The 13,473-nt window shown below is 39.1% G+C and overlaps 1 protein-coding gene and 2 long non-coding RNA genes across 12 annotated transcripts in view; 1 reads left to right on the plus strand and 2 right to left on the minus strand.

The window, feature by feature from the left end:
- LOC126912043 (uncharacterized) overlaps positions 1–13,473 on the plus strand; it is a 121,579-nt gene that overhangs the window by 18,000 nt on the left and 90,106 nt on the right. The gene's annotated exons all lie outside the window — the stretch shown is intronic.
- LOC126912053 (uncharacterized) overlaps positions 1–13,473 on the minus strand; it is a 192,262-nt gene that overhangs the window by 17,214 nt on the left and 161,575 nt on the right. The window lies entirely within an intron of this gene.
- Positions 1–13,473, minus strand: part of LOC118280497 (P protein-like) — a 48,357-nt gene that overhangs the window by 17,214 nt on the left and 17,670 nt on the right. For 5 of the 9 annotated variants that reach the window (XM_050702112.1, XM_050702109.1, XM_050702111.1 and 2 more), the window contains exons 2-5: positions 4,559–4,843; positions 2,464–2,575; positions 1,065–1,125; positions 329–464 (exon numbers count right to left, since the gene is read on the minus strand). In XM_050702112.1, coding sequence (XP_050558069.1) covers positions 329–464; positions 1,065–1,125; positions 2,464–2,575; positions 4,559–4,751 — 502 coding nt within the window. In that variant the 5' untranslated portion in view covers positions 4,752–4,843. Of the gene's footprint in view, positions 1–328; positions 465–1,064; positions 1,126–2,463; positions 2,576–4,558; positions 4,844–11,526; positions 11,694–13,473 lie in introns of those variants that run through there. The other 4 variants (XM_050702110.1, XM_050702113.1, XM_050702114.1 and 1 more) reach the window with 4 other exon arrangements.

Here is a 13,473-nt window from a genome sequence, read left to right on the forward strand (position 1 = left end):
GACTTTAAAAGAGACTATGACCTCTGAGTTTGTTTCGGCATTTATTCTCAGAGTAGTCCGATAGGAAATGCCGGCCTCATCTAGTTATTTAAGAGATTGACGTGTAAAAGTTGCATTGTAACCTATTCGCAAAATAAATATCATTTACCATTTATTATTTACTGCCAGAATAATAATAAAAATGACGCCATACAGGGTAAACAAATCGCTGATATACTTGAAAATCATAATATAAAAAAAATTCAAGGCTAGAATCTGAACCAGTGCCAAAAACAATTCTACAATGATTTGGTGTCGACAACAATGTATCATGTCAGCCCTACTGTACCTTTAATCTCCCCACCCTGCACGGCAGTGTGCAGCACCACATCCGCTCGCTCCATGTTCAGCAACAAAGAGACGGTGAGGAGCACCCAGCAGGCTATCAGGCCACATAGCTTCACTGTTCGCAATGCTTGGTCTAGCTGTGAACCAATTACAGTATTGAGACTTTGTACCTATTTATTTTTGTATGGAATAGAGCGGCGGTATCATCTGATAGTGAGTATCAGTTTAGTTCGGCACGAATGAGCCGGCTCGACCGAAGTGATACTGGCTTCGCAGAAAACCGACGTGAAACAACGTTTGTGTTGTGTGAATGAGGTTACCGGACGCCCAATTCCCCCTATTCCAATCTTCTCAACCCCCGATTCCCCAACCACCCTTAAAATCTTAACCCTTAGCACAAAAGGCCGGCAACGCACTTCACGTCACGTCAATCAGATGACCAGTCTGCTTGTTAACCTGGGGCCTTAGTCTGCTATTACAATTGTGTCAGAATGATCAATCATTGAGCAGTGCGAGAGGGACGGAGCTATACAACCTAAATAGCTCCGACCCTCTCGCACTGATCAATGATCGACCATTGTGACACAATTGTAATAGCAGACTAAGGCCCCTGTTCATAAATAAAAAAGTTGCTTGAGAAAGTGTCCCGGAAAGCATTTAATTGCGATCTTTCGAACGCGTCATATACGGACGAAGTCGTGGGGAACAGCTAGATAATATAATAGTATAATACTGACCCGTTTCTTTCTTGTAGACTTCAATTTCTTGCCATCCTTTGTTTGCATCGGATCCATTAATCTGTGAAAAGAAGAAACAACATTAATACAACAAGAGTTCTGGGGCCTTAGTCTGCTATTACAATTGTGTCAGAATGGTCGATCACTGAGCAGTGCGAGAGGGACGGAGCTATGTAGGTTGTATAGCTCCGTCCCTTCTGACACAATTGTAATAGCAGACTAAGGCCCCTGGTTCAGCTCTTGAGATCGTGCTAGTGAGGCTTAAAGTCGTATCAGTACAATAATCAGGTTTCTGATCACAAATTCACTGTAAATTGACGTTTACCAACATAATACTTAATATTATTTATACTCCTGTACCCTTAGTATAAGTTTGCTTTACATTGAACGAAAACGAAACGAGAGCGTGTTCGGCACTTTGATTGGCCAGCTCCACTAAAACAACCAATCAGAACGCCGTTCGTATTTTCATTTCAATCTTGACAAACGTAAAACAAACTCATACTAAGCCCACTGGAAGGCAATTAAACTGCTGGGTAACCTAGACCAGGTAGGCTCTAAGATTTTCTAGTACCTAGGAAGCAAATATTAAGAGGAGATGACATTTGGCATTTGATTACAAACCACGCCCCTCTCTATTTTCCGACATGCAGTCCCATCATTGACCGATTTGTGTAGTCACAGTGCAAAATCACATTATAACATCTCCTCTTTGTACTTTTTTCTTTTTATGGGACAAGCCCGCAACAGCCTCCCATACCGCTGCAACTCCTGTAAGCTGGGATCTAAAGTAGATACAACCATGAAAACACCGGAACACTGAAGTCCGGCGCGTCCCAGGGACATGAATGACTGTCTTGGATCCCGCAACGAAACAAATCAGAAGATGTTATTAGAGTTGAAGAAAAAGAAAACGGTAGTTTCCACTTCCCTCGGTGAATTTAATGCAGGAGACAGAATGACTTAAGCCTAAAGGCACAAAAGAGACTGCACAACTAACAACAACAACTGGGAGAAGCCCAGTCGCCAAGCACCACGTAAATTTTACTTAAAACTAAATGGGTCCTATGCGTGAGCTGTTATACTTGCTTCCAATAATAGGTATGGCAAAAACGCCTAAACGCACGGTTGTTCTAGACTCCACAAAGTCCGTGTAATAAACTACACCTGATGAAACAATTAAATTATCCAACATAGTGTTACGCTCAGATTGCCAGAGACCACACTCCCAGAGTATGTGATGGGCGGATTGCTCATGTTGCAACTCCGCTGTCGAACATTGGCACCATGGTGAATCAACGAGTTTAAATGAGAACAATTTGCTTTTAAAGTTGCCATGGCCAGTAAGAAATCCTCTCAGTACTGCCTTCATGTACCAACCTAATTATTATCAACTGACCTGTTTGCTGCATCTTTAAGAGGGTCCACATCATCCTTCCTCGTGTCCACCTCATGTTTCTTATCAAATATTGTCTTATCACCCTCTGCATGGTCCTCCAATTCTATCTTACCTGAAATTATATTTACAACTTTAAAATAAAGTGTATAGGATGTAATATCCTTTAAGCGAACAGTTGTAGGTACCTACGTCTACACATTAAGTTATGAAAAGTATGTTTAAGCCGGTAAACAAGCAGACGGATCACCTGATGCTATGCAATCGTCGTCGCCTATGGACACCCGAAATACCAGAGGCGTTACAAGTGCGTTGCCGGTATTTGGGGGATAGGAATTTAATGGTTGTTGGGATTTTAGGAAGGGGGGTAATTGGGCCTCCGGTAACCTCATCCACACAACGAAACACAATGCAAGCGTTGTTTTACGTCGGTTTCCTGTGAGGCCGTGGTATCACTCCGGTCGTGCCGGCCCATTCGTGCTGTAGCATGGCTCTCCCACACTTAAATCACGTTTGTTGCTTAATCATATCAAAGTTATCAAACGACTGGGTCCCGGAATCAGCCGAGATGAAATTTGAAACAGGGGTGGATTATGGTCTGGATTAACACAGTAGTAATCTACTAAAATTAATCCCGCCGCAATGTGAGCGACGCCACTGGCAGAAGCTGGTATTTTAATAAATAAATATTATAGGTAGGTATTTTGTGGATACTTTAAGAGTATGATATCATAATTTGTTATTGAATATGCGAATACAATAAAGTGTCTAGGTACTAAAATATAATGAGTCTGATTCTAATTTTAGATACTTAAGTGTTGAATCATAGGAAAGAACCTTAGTTTTTGTGGTTACACAGATTGTGTTTGGTTAAAAACATAAATTTATTTATTTATCCTCGAAGGGGTAGGCAGAGGTGCACATTATGGCACGTAATGCCGCTATCCAATTGAATAACTGCCTTGTTGGTCGAGTGTTCGCAAGTGCAACAGCTGGACAAGGGGTTTCGGGTTCGATTCCCAGATCGGGCAAAGTATTACTGGGCTTTTTTCGGTTTTTCGAAAATTTCTGAGTAGATGCACGGAGTCTGGAATTTTGTTCGGTATATAGCCGTGTGAGTGAGTTTACCGAAGGCCCAATACAACCCTTAAATTCCTAACCCCAAAAAGGCCGGCAACGCACTTGTAACGACTCTGGTGTTTCGAGTGTCCATGGGCGGCGGTGATTGCTTACCATCAGGTGATCCGTCTGCTAGTTTACCGGCTTATAACATAACGGATGGTAGCAAGCCGCATCCAGATATAATATTAGGTTTGTTTTGTCCTCCTTTTGGGAGATGCACATTGATTGAGGAAGGCCTATGTTCAGCAGTGGATGTCTTCTATCTGATATGATAATGATGTGATGCCGCTTCTCATGCATGAGAGTATGGGTTCAAAACTTACCAACGGCAAGTACCATTATTACCTTTACCAAGTAAGTACTTTCTAAAATTACTTAAACACCACTGATATATGGTGAAAGAAAACAGTTAGATATATAGTTCCTAATTATAAGTTTGAAATCGCCAACCCGCATTGAGTGAGCGTGGCGATCAATGCTCAAACCTTCTCCGTGTGAGAAGAGGTCTTTAGTCAGCAGTGGCCACTTATGCAGGGGTAGCCAACCGGTCGACCGCGACCATTAGTCCAGTCGATCGTGGCAAGGCAAAAAATATAAATACATAGTCCATATTGCGCAACGTAATTACTTAACTATCAACTATGCTGTTTCATTTAAGATTTCAAGAAGTATGTAAGTGGTAGATCGCACAGGGTTTTGTTAGTAAACAATAGATCTTATGTCTAATCAAGTTGACCACTGTCTTATAGGCTGTTGATGTGATGTGTGCAGTGCCGGCGTAGGGGCCACTGACACCCCGGGCGAAAATATTGTGGCGCCCACTTGAGAAAAGCAATATCAAGTGTTAGTAGTAGTTTTTAATTTTTTGGGCGCCCCCCAGAATTTGTCGCCCTGGGCCATCGCCCCATCAGCCCCCCCCTAACGCCGGCACTGGATGTGTGTGTTAAAAATACCAAAAAAATGAGGGCCAACTCACCATGCTGCTGTTCATACCGCTGCTTGAAGGGTGCCAGTAGAGGGTCAAACTTGATCTCATCCGGAAGGTCCACCCAAATGTCCACGCTCCCTGGTGTGAGGTCGCTACACGAAACCACAGAATACACACTATTGTTCAAGTTCACATCTTTTTTGCGGCCCAACTCTCTAAGTCTTTGCATTAAGTCAGCCATTTTGTGTCAGGACATAGTTTTTTCCATTCGCAACTTTATTTTTATTGAGTTAGGTGTTGTTTTTGATTGTTTAAAGTCTTTTTGTAATGTTTCTGAGGGTGTTATAAGTAGATGAGCTAATGTTCACATGTAAACAGCAGCTCATGTAGTGTAGATGTCCAGTTAACCAGTAGCGAGGTTGACTGTCCAGGCGACACACGTACTTAGGTATCGTCATGAGCTAATGTTCACATGTAAACAGCAGCTCATGTAGTGTAGATGTCCAGTCAACAAGGATGTAGTGAGGTTGACTGTCCAGGCAACACACGTACTTAGGTATCGTCATGAGCTAATGTTCACATGTAAACAGCAGCTCATTTAGTGTAGATGTGCGCTAATGTTCACAACAGCAGCTCATGTAGTGTAGATGCAGTCAACGGTTGACTATCCAGGCGACACACGTACTTAAACAAATGATAATCAACTCTGAGTGTCTAACACTAAAGTTTATGACAGAATAAAAACACAACTGTCATTGACCAAATAACAAAAAACTATCAGACGTCATGGAAAAGTAGACTTTATCGCTAAGTAATAAATAATGTACTCAAACTAATGGAATTTTCCCGTACAACAAAGTTCAATTTAAGTTATCAGAAGTCGCACGAGCTTTCGGTCCGGACAAATTAAGTACATATACAGGGTGACTTTGAATTCGACGTATTCCTCTTGGGAGGTGATAATACAACTAATTTCCCACAAAAATAGACCTGAGGTCCTTGGGCGGAAAGTGGCTAGTTTCTGAGATATTCAACATTTTTGGTTTTGGTAAAAAAATCCCGAATTGATTACAAAAACATCAATAAATAAAAAAATACTGGTTGGATTTTAGTTATTTTAGTTTTAATCAGTTGCCAATACATCAGTAATCATTTATAAATACTAATAATGGCAGAAATATCATTCGTTTTAAAATAGCAAGTAATTTCCTATGAAATTTTGTTTTGTTTCACTAATTTGGTCAATAGATAACTGGATTTATTTCGAAAAAAATATATGACACTAAGCGTACAAACTATTAGAAAAACTTCCTTGGTTTATTAGCTACCCAGAAACGTAAAATTATTTACAAAAATCCCAAAAACAAATGAATTAATTGATGATAAGTAGAGTGTAAAGAGAAAAGCGCAATTTCAAAAACATCTTAATTTGTAAGATTTTGTTCAAAATGATCTTCCCTACGACGAATACATGCCCGAACATACTTCCTTATCTCTATGACGGTCACTCTTGGGCTGAATATGCGTCAGAGAAGAATTACGATACACGGCCAATTCCTTCTGTATAAACAAGGGACTTCATGTAAAAATCAACCGTCGTTAGGTTCTGGTCATTGTGCATGCCATGTAGTTAGACCGCCCTACTAATCCAATGCCTGAGAATCAATGTTTTCGACCATTGCCGCACAGTAGTTCGATAATGCACTTGACAATAGTCATGTGGAATAAATTCATCAATCATATTAATAAATTAATTCATTTCACCATTTAAATTGTTGGATGAAAAGTAGGGTCCAATCAAATAATTATTTATGATACCCCTGCAAACATTTGAATTAAAACCGCGATGCGCTAACGATGGTTTACTTTTTTTCGGATTTTGTTGACTTTTTTGTGGCTAATAATGGATATTGTGATAGTTTATCCAGCGCACTATCGAACTACTGTGGGGCAATGGTTGGATACCTTGGTTCCCAGGCGTTATATTGGCATGGGGGTCCAACTACATGGCAAACGCGGTGTCCAGAATCTAACGCTATTTGATTTTTACATGAAGTTCCTTCTTTATGCAGAGGGAATTAGCCGAGCATCGAAATTCTTCTCTAAAACATAGTGACGAAATAAAACGCATATTCAGCCCAAGAGTGACCGTCATAGCGATAAGGAAGTGTGTTCGAGCATGTATTCGTCGTAGGGAAGATCATTTTGAACAAAATTTTACAAATTAAGATGTTTTTGAAATTGCCCTTTTCTCTTTACACTCTACTTATCATCAATTAATTCATTTGTTTTTGGGAATTTTGTAAATAATTTTACGTTTCTGGGTAGCTAATAAACCAAGGAAGTTTTTCTAACAGTTTGTACGCTTAGTGTCATATATTTTTTTCGAAATAAATCCAGTTATCTATTGACCAAATTAGTGAAACAAAACAAAATTTCATAGGAAATTACTTGCTATTTTAAAACGAATAATATTTCTGCCATTATTAGTATTTATAAATGATAACTGATGTATTGGCAACTGATTAAAACTAAAATAACTAAAATCCAACCAATATTTTTTTATTTATTGATGTTTTTGTAATCAATTCGGGATTTTTTTACCAAAACCAAAAATGTTGAATATCTCAGAAACTAGCCACTTTCCGCCCAAGGACCTCAGGGCTAATTTTGTAGGAAATTAGTTGTATTATCACCTCCCGAGAGGAATACGTCGAATTCAAAGTCACCCTGTATATCGATTTTATCAAGAGATAAGTGAATAAATGAAATGTGAAGGGTTTTATGATATAACTATGCTCGATATAGCTATCTGATAAGACATACATACAGACAGACTCGTTGGTCAAGTGGCGCAAGTGTGACAATCGAGTATGAGGGGTCCGGTTCGAATCCTAGAATGGTGCTAACCATGGAGCTGCGGACTACCTAGCGGGTTTACCGGGACTCCGGTTCGAAAAACAGGAGTAGAAACGGGGTGGTTTTTAGTCAGTAAGAGTCTAACACTCCCCTCACCTCATCAGGGACGGAGCTATGTAGGTTGTATAGCTCCGTCCCTCTCGCACTGCTCAGTGATCGACCATTCTGACACAATTTTAATAGCAGACTAAGGCCCCTGGTGGAAATATAAATATCCTGGATCGTAAAGAACGTATAATTTTAGAGCTTTTTTAAGGAGGGAAAATCATCCAATGACAATGGGAGTGTCTGACTCTTGACTAGACTGAGCAGCTCCGGATAGCATCTATATGCTATCCGGAGCTGCGACCCTATGGTCTGATGGTTTACTGAGGCGCGCGCGGAATGCGACGCGCCCCACGTACGGGTAGTTCTGGTCGGACGGCGAGCTACAAACTGCTGCGCAGTTTGGTGGTTTTATTTATTCCGTACCTTATTTTAGTCAAATAAAGGATTTTATTATTATATTATTATTACTACTTTGCGGGACTAGCCTTGTGCGGGCCTAGCCATGTGCGGACTAGCACTGTGCGGGATAAGCTCTGTGCGGGACAAGCCTTGTGCGGAACAAAGCCTGTGCGGGACTAGCCCTGTGCGGGACTAGCTTCCCTGGCTTGCCGGAATGTCTCTGGCGACGGATAGATATTTTTTGGGCTAGTAGACGAACTTACAGGTGGTCGGGTGCATATGACAACCATTGTACGCGGCGTAACTCAATAGTTACTGTTAACTTCTATACAAAACGGTTACTATGCAAATCTTAGTAGTTAAACGGAGATTTACGATCACGGTACACATAACGAGTGCTTATCTTTACGCTCTAATACATTCGAGGTATGGGCAGTAAACTAAGTAGTAGGTAGGAACAAATAATAGTCTTAATCTTACTCATATTATAAATGCAAAAGCTTGTGAGTTTTTTTTATGGTGTAATCTGATTAACGATCAGACGGATCACCTGATGGTAAGTAATCTCCGCTGCCAATGGACACCCGACACACTAGAGGCGTTACAATTGCGTTACCGGCCGTTTAGGGGTTAGGAATTTAAGAGTTTGTCCATGTTCACGATTATCATAATTGTCCATGGGCGGCGGCGATTGCTTACCATCAGGTGATCCGTCTGCTCGTTTACCAGATCATTCCTTACAAAAATCCAGACTATGTAAGTAATTATGTATATTTATGTATAATGTATATGTTACGGTCAGAGTGATTAAATAGCAATTATTCATAATGACTGGTCATTATGAATAATTGTATATAAATACCAAATTCACTAGACAATGTAATAAATTAATCACTTTATCTGGACATTATTCATAATAGGAAGTCCAAGTTAGTCAAAGTAATAATACATGTGTAACTCAAAATGTCATAAGACTCTTACTTGTAAGAATAACTTGTAAGAATAAAAATTAGTCTTTAAGATCAAAGACTAATTTGTTTTGGCATAAATTTGAGTCGCATAACGTTCGTAGGCCTAATGACTCATGTAGGAAATGGTGGTAGTGAACTTGTAGTGCTATACATAATTTCGATCAAACTAATTTGCTATAGTTTCTGTAATAATTAAATAATAATGTCGGTTAAAAATTTTATATGCTGTGCAACAAACGTTGGTGACAGAACCGAATTTCTACAAAACCGACTCCACGTAGTCTTCCAACCAACCCAACCCCTAGAGTGTAATTTAAAATCGCGTAGACGCGTAGGAGCGAGGCGGCCCGCGACCTGAGGAGCAGGAGGCTGCTAGCGAGTGGCTGAGGCTGGCCGGCGAAGCCGGCCAACAAGTGGTGAGTGAAAGCCGTCTGCGACGATTAGCACGCGTGGGGCCGCCGGAGGCCCGCAGCGCCGGAGCCATCACAGAAACCCTGCCTAATACATGCTGCATGTTTGCCTGCATGCTGCTCGTTTTATTACATTATCCAAGTCTTCGAAGATAGTATATAAAATTGCTAGTTAATGTGATTAATTTTGTGTCATTTATCACTTTATCTAAATTGAGTAGTCGTTATATATAATTGCTAGACAGTATAATTATATAATATCAAGATTTATTACTTTGGCTGTAACGTATATGAGACTATTTAATTAGCACAGAATTTGTCGAAATACTGGTAGTAGATAAAAGTCATATCTATATTCTATACTAATATTATAAAGCTGAAGAGTTTGTTTATTTGATTGTTTGTTTGTTTGTTTGTTTGAACGCGCTAATGTCCAGAACTACTGGTTCGATTTGAATAATTCTTTTTGTGTTGAATAGTGCAGTTATCGAAGAAGACTAGGCTATAAAACATCACGCTATGACCAATAGGAGCCAAGCAGAGCGGGTGAAACCGCGCGGAAGTAGCTAGTAGGTAATAAGACCAAAAATTTACGATATACTGAAAAAAATACTAGACTTAAAAAACTGAGAATCACAATCAAACAAACAAAGGCACTATTTGAAACACTTGTCCAAAGAACCACTTCAAAAACAATCTTCATTAAAAATTTTAATTAAGTACCTAACTGTTAAGCATGACCATGAACTTTGAATAAGATCGACAAAAAAAAAAGAATAAATTAAAACATTTAATTTTGTTAATTAATTCCAACTAAGTACAATATTATGAAGTTAAATTAGCTTAAAAAAGTATGTTAGTAAATTAAAAGTAGAGTAGAATAAAGGAGGATGCTAGAGTTTCTATGAAATCTGGTCCCACCTTCCAATAGCTATATGTGTTACATCATTGGATAGGTAATTTTGAGCTGAATAAAAGTTACTATGGCGCCAAGTTCCAAATCTTAGTCCGTTCAGAGTTATTCTTTACTAGCTGACCCGGCAGATTTCGTACTGCGTCAAACATTTATTTCTCACCTTTTAAACCTTCCCTGGACTTTCACAAATAATTCAAGACCAACATTTTCCAAATCGGTCCAGCGGTTCCCGAGTTTTAGCGAGACTAACGAAAAGCAATTGATTTTTATATATAGTTTAGAGTATAGAGTATAGATATAGATTAAACATGGTAGTTTTATTAGCAGCCAAGTAATGCTAATTTTGCGTCATAATTGCTTTTGTGCTTAATCCACGTAGTGTGGATTCTAGGAAACTTTTTGTCATAAGTAACAAAGTAAGGCTTACGAAAAAAAGGTCTAGTTCTATTCTTTGTAATAGGGAGTAAATAGGTACCTTAAGGGTCGGCAAAGCGCATGTTATGCCTCAAGTGTTGCAAGCGTTCATAGGCCAAGATAACTATTTACCATCAGGTGGGCCGTGCGCTTACTTACTACAGTCTTGGTAAAAAAATGACCATCCCTACTCTTCCCGCGGGTATCGCAAGCGCCTAAGGTACTACATAATTGACAGAGACCTGAAAACAGCGCTCTCTGATACCGGAGCTACGGACTGCCTAGCGGGTTACCGGAGCTCCGGCTCGAAAAGCATGAGTAGGAACGAGGTGGTTTTTAATCACTAAGAGTCTGACCATAGATATATGAAAGAAGTTTTTTTTATTTCTATGAGTTTGACACTTGGAGAAGTCATAGAATTATTCTCAAAAATAAGCGCTCTCTGATAAACCTGAACCTTTTAAACTGAGATTCTGCCAAATAACGTAACCAAGAAATATATTCTGAATCTGATTGAAAAAGAGTAACATGAATCTGCACTTTGGAACGAGCAAATAGCTTCACTATAGGACTGACCGACATATAGACAGACATTGTTAATAATAATTATTATATCTGCTTTCACGTTCAAAAGTGCCTTCCTGGACTATTTGAAATAAATAATTTTTGACTTTGATTTTTCGAACTGTTGATGTTTACGTAAATTTTGCTACAAACTATCGATAAGAAACCGGCACTGTGTTATCTTTTACATGTAATAAAAAACGACTAAAATACAGACTCACTCGCGATAATACTAAAATTATTATTACTATTAAAACGAAATAATTATTAAACACATTATTATACGGTTATGTTAAAACACCTATTATGAATCGTGTTATTCATTACTAATACTATTGACTATTATTATAATGGATTAATATTTCATTTATTTACTATAATTTAACACAAAATTCACTATAAAAATCTTTTTTAAATTAAACACAACACTCACGAATATTTTAAAATTAATAAGAATGATAACACAAAAAACGAAAAAAGAATTATTAAAATAAAATAATATTACGCCGTCGATAGGTTCAACAACCTCGGCGTACCGGTGTAGACTGGTAGAAACCGCTTTGAACCGGTTCGTGCATTACGTCATCGAGTTTCTAGACTCCATTTTGTTTCTATTTAGTTTTTTAGGCTTTAAAGAAGCGGTGTTTATTGCTATTTGCTAATGGAAACTTTAGAAATATTATAGCATAACACTTATATAGTATTAGAGGTATAGGCAGGAGTATTACAATGTATTGAAGTGCGTAAAAGTTTCGTGAGTAAAGTTTTTAGTTCATTTTAATAACATTCAAGTACGAGTTGCGACTGCCGGATAAGGGGTATCAGGTTCGATTCCCGGGTCGGGCAAAGTATTACTGGGCTTTTTTCAGTTTTTCGAAAATGTCTCAGTAGTAGTACGGAGTCTTTTTTTTTCAGGGGGGAATATCATCCAATGACTTCTCTCGCCAGGGCAAAGCGAGAGGGAGTGTCAGACTCTTACTGACTAAAAACCACCCCGTTCCTTCTCCTGCTTGTAGTACGGAGTCTGCAATTGTACCCAATATGTGTCAATAGGCTGACTTGGATAGGATACTTTTGTCCCACGGAAATGCGGGCGAACCCAGTTTATAATACTGTTAAAGATTTTGTTTATTTAAACATGCTAATCTCTCGAATTAGCACTGGTTTGCGGAAAAAATCTATTTTTACTTTTCTTAGAATAGACAGACAGACTATATTTTTATAACCTTCCTCAAGAGTTAAATTGTTAGGTGTAAATAATATTATTCATACGACTGATACTTTCTGATATTTGTTTATTCAAGAAACTATGTCTGCCTCGTTGGTCGAGTGGACGCAAGTGCGACTGCCGAACAAGGGGTCTCGGGTTCGATTCCCGGGTCGGGCAAAGTATTACTGTGATTTTTCGGTTTTTCGAAAAAAATCTCAGTAGTAGCACGGAGTCTGGAATTGTGTCCGAGCTAGTTAAACGAGCAAACGTATCACCTGATGGTAAGCAATCGCCGCCGCCCACACTTGAAACACCACAGGCGTTGAAACACACAAATGCGTTGCCAGCTTTTTGAGAGTTAGGAATTTAAGGGTTGTTGAGTAATCGGGGATTGGGAAGGGGCTCCGGAAACCTCACTCACACAACGTAAACGTTGTTTCACGTCGGTTTTCTGTGAGGCCGTGGTACCACTTTGGTCGAGCCGGCTCATTCGTGTCGAAGCATGGCTCTGCCTCACTTATAATATATGTTGTGGCTTCCTGAGTACTCCGCACCTGCTCTTTTCCACTATCTCTCTTATGAGGTATTAGATTAGTATGCAATACTAATAACAAAATATGCAGATAAGTTACTGATAAGTCAGCTAACAGATAAGTACAGGACGATGACTAAAGGACTGAGTGACAGACAGGCATTTTGTCCTATCTTTTATATATATATAATTCTTCTGTAAGTGTGTATGTCACAGAACTTCTCTTAAACGACTGGACCGATTTTGATGAATTTTTTTGTGTGTGTTCAAGGGAATCTGAGAATGGTTTAGATTCACAATTTTGTTCGCTGGAAAATGTCTTTTTAATTAATTTTTCATTTATTAGTAGTTGTTGATTTTGGACTGACTGAAGGACAATTCAATTTGACGTTTCAAAAGTGCCTTATTTAGGATTACTTGAAATAAATGCTTTGACTTTGGCTTTGACTTTTGACTTTGCTTCGAGCCGGAGCCCCGGTAACACGTAAGGTCTTCCGTCCCAGACAAATCTTCTATAACACGCCAATACTCTCTTGTTGTCCATGCGTACGGCGCATCACGTTCCGCGCGCGCCTCAAAG

The sequence above is a fragment of the Spodoptera frugiperda genome, chromosome 21, assembly GCF_023101765.2.
Source record: "Spodoptera frugiperda isolate SF20-4 chromosome 21, AGI-APGP_CSIRO_Sfru_2.0, whole genome shotgun sequence".
Lineage (NCBI taxonomy): Eukaryota > Metazoa > Arthropoda > Insecta > Lepidoptera > Noctuidae > Spodoptera > Spodoptera frugiperda.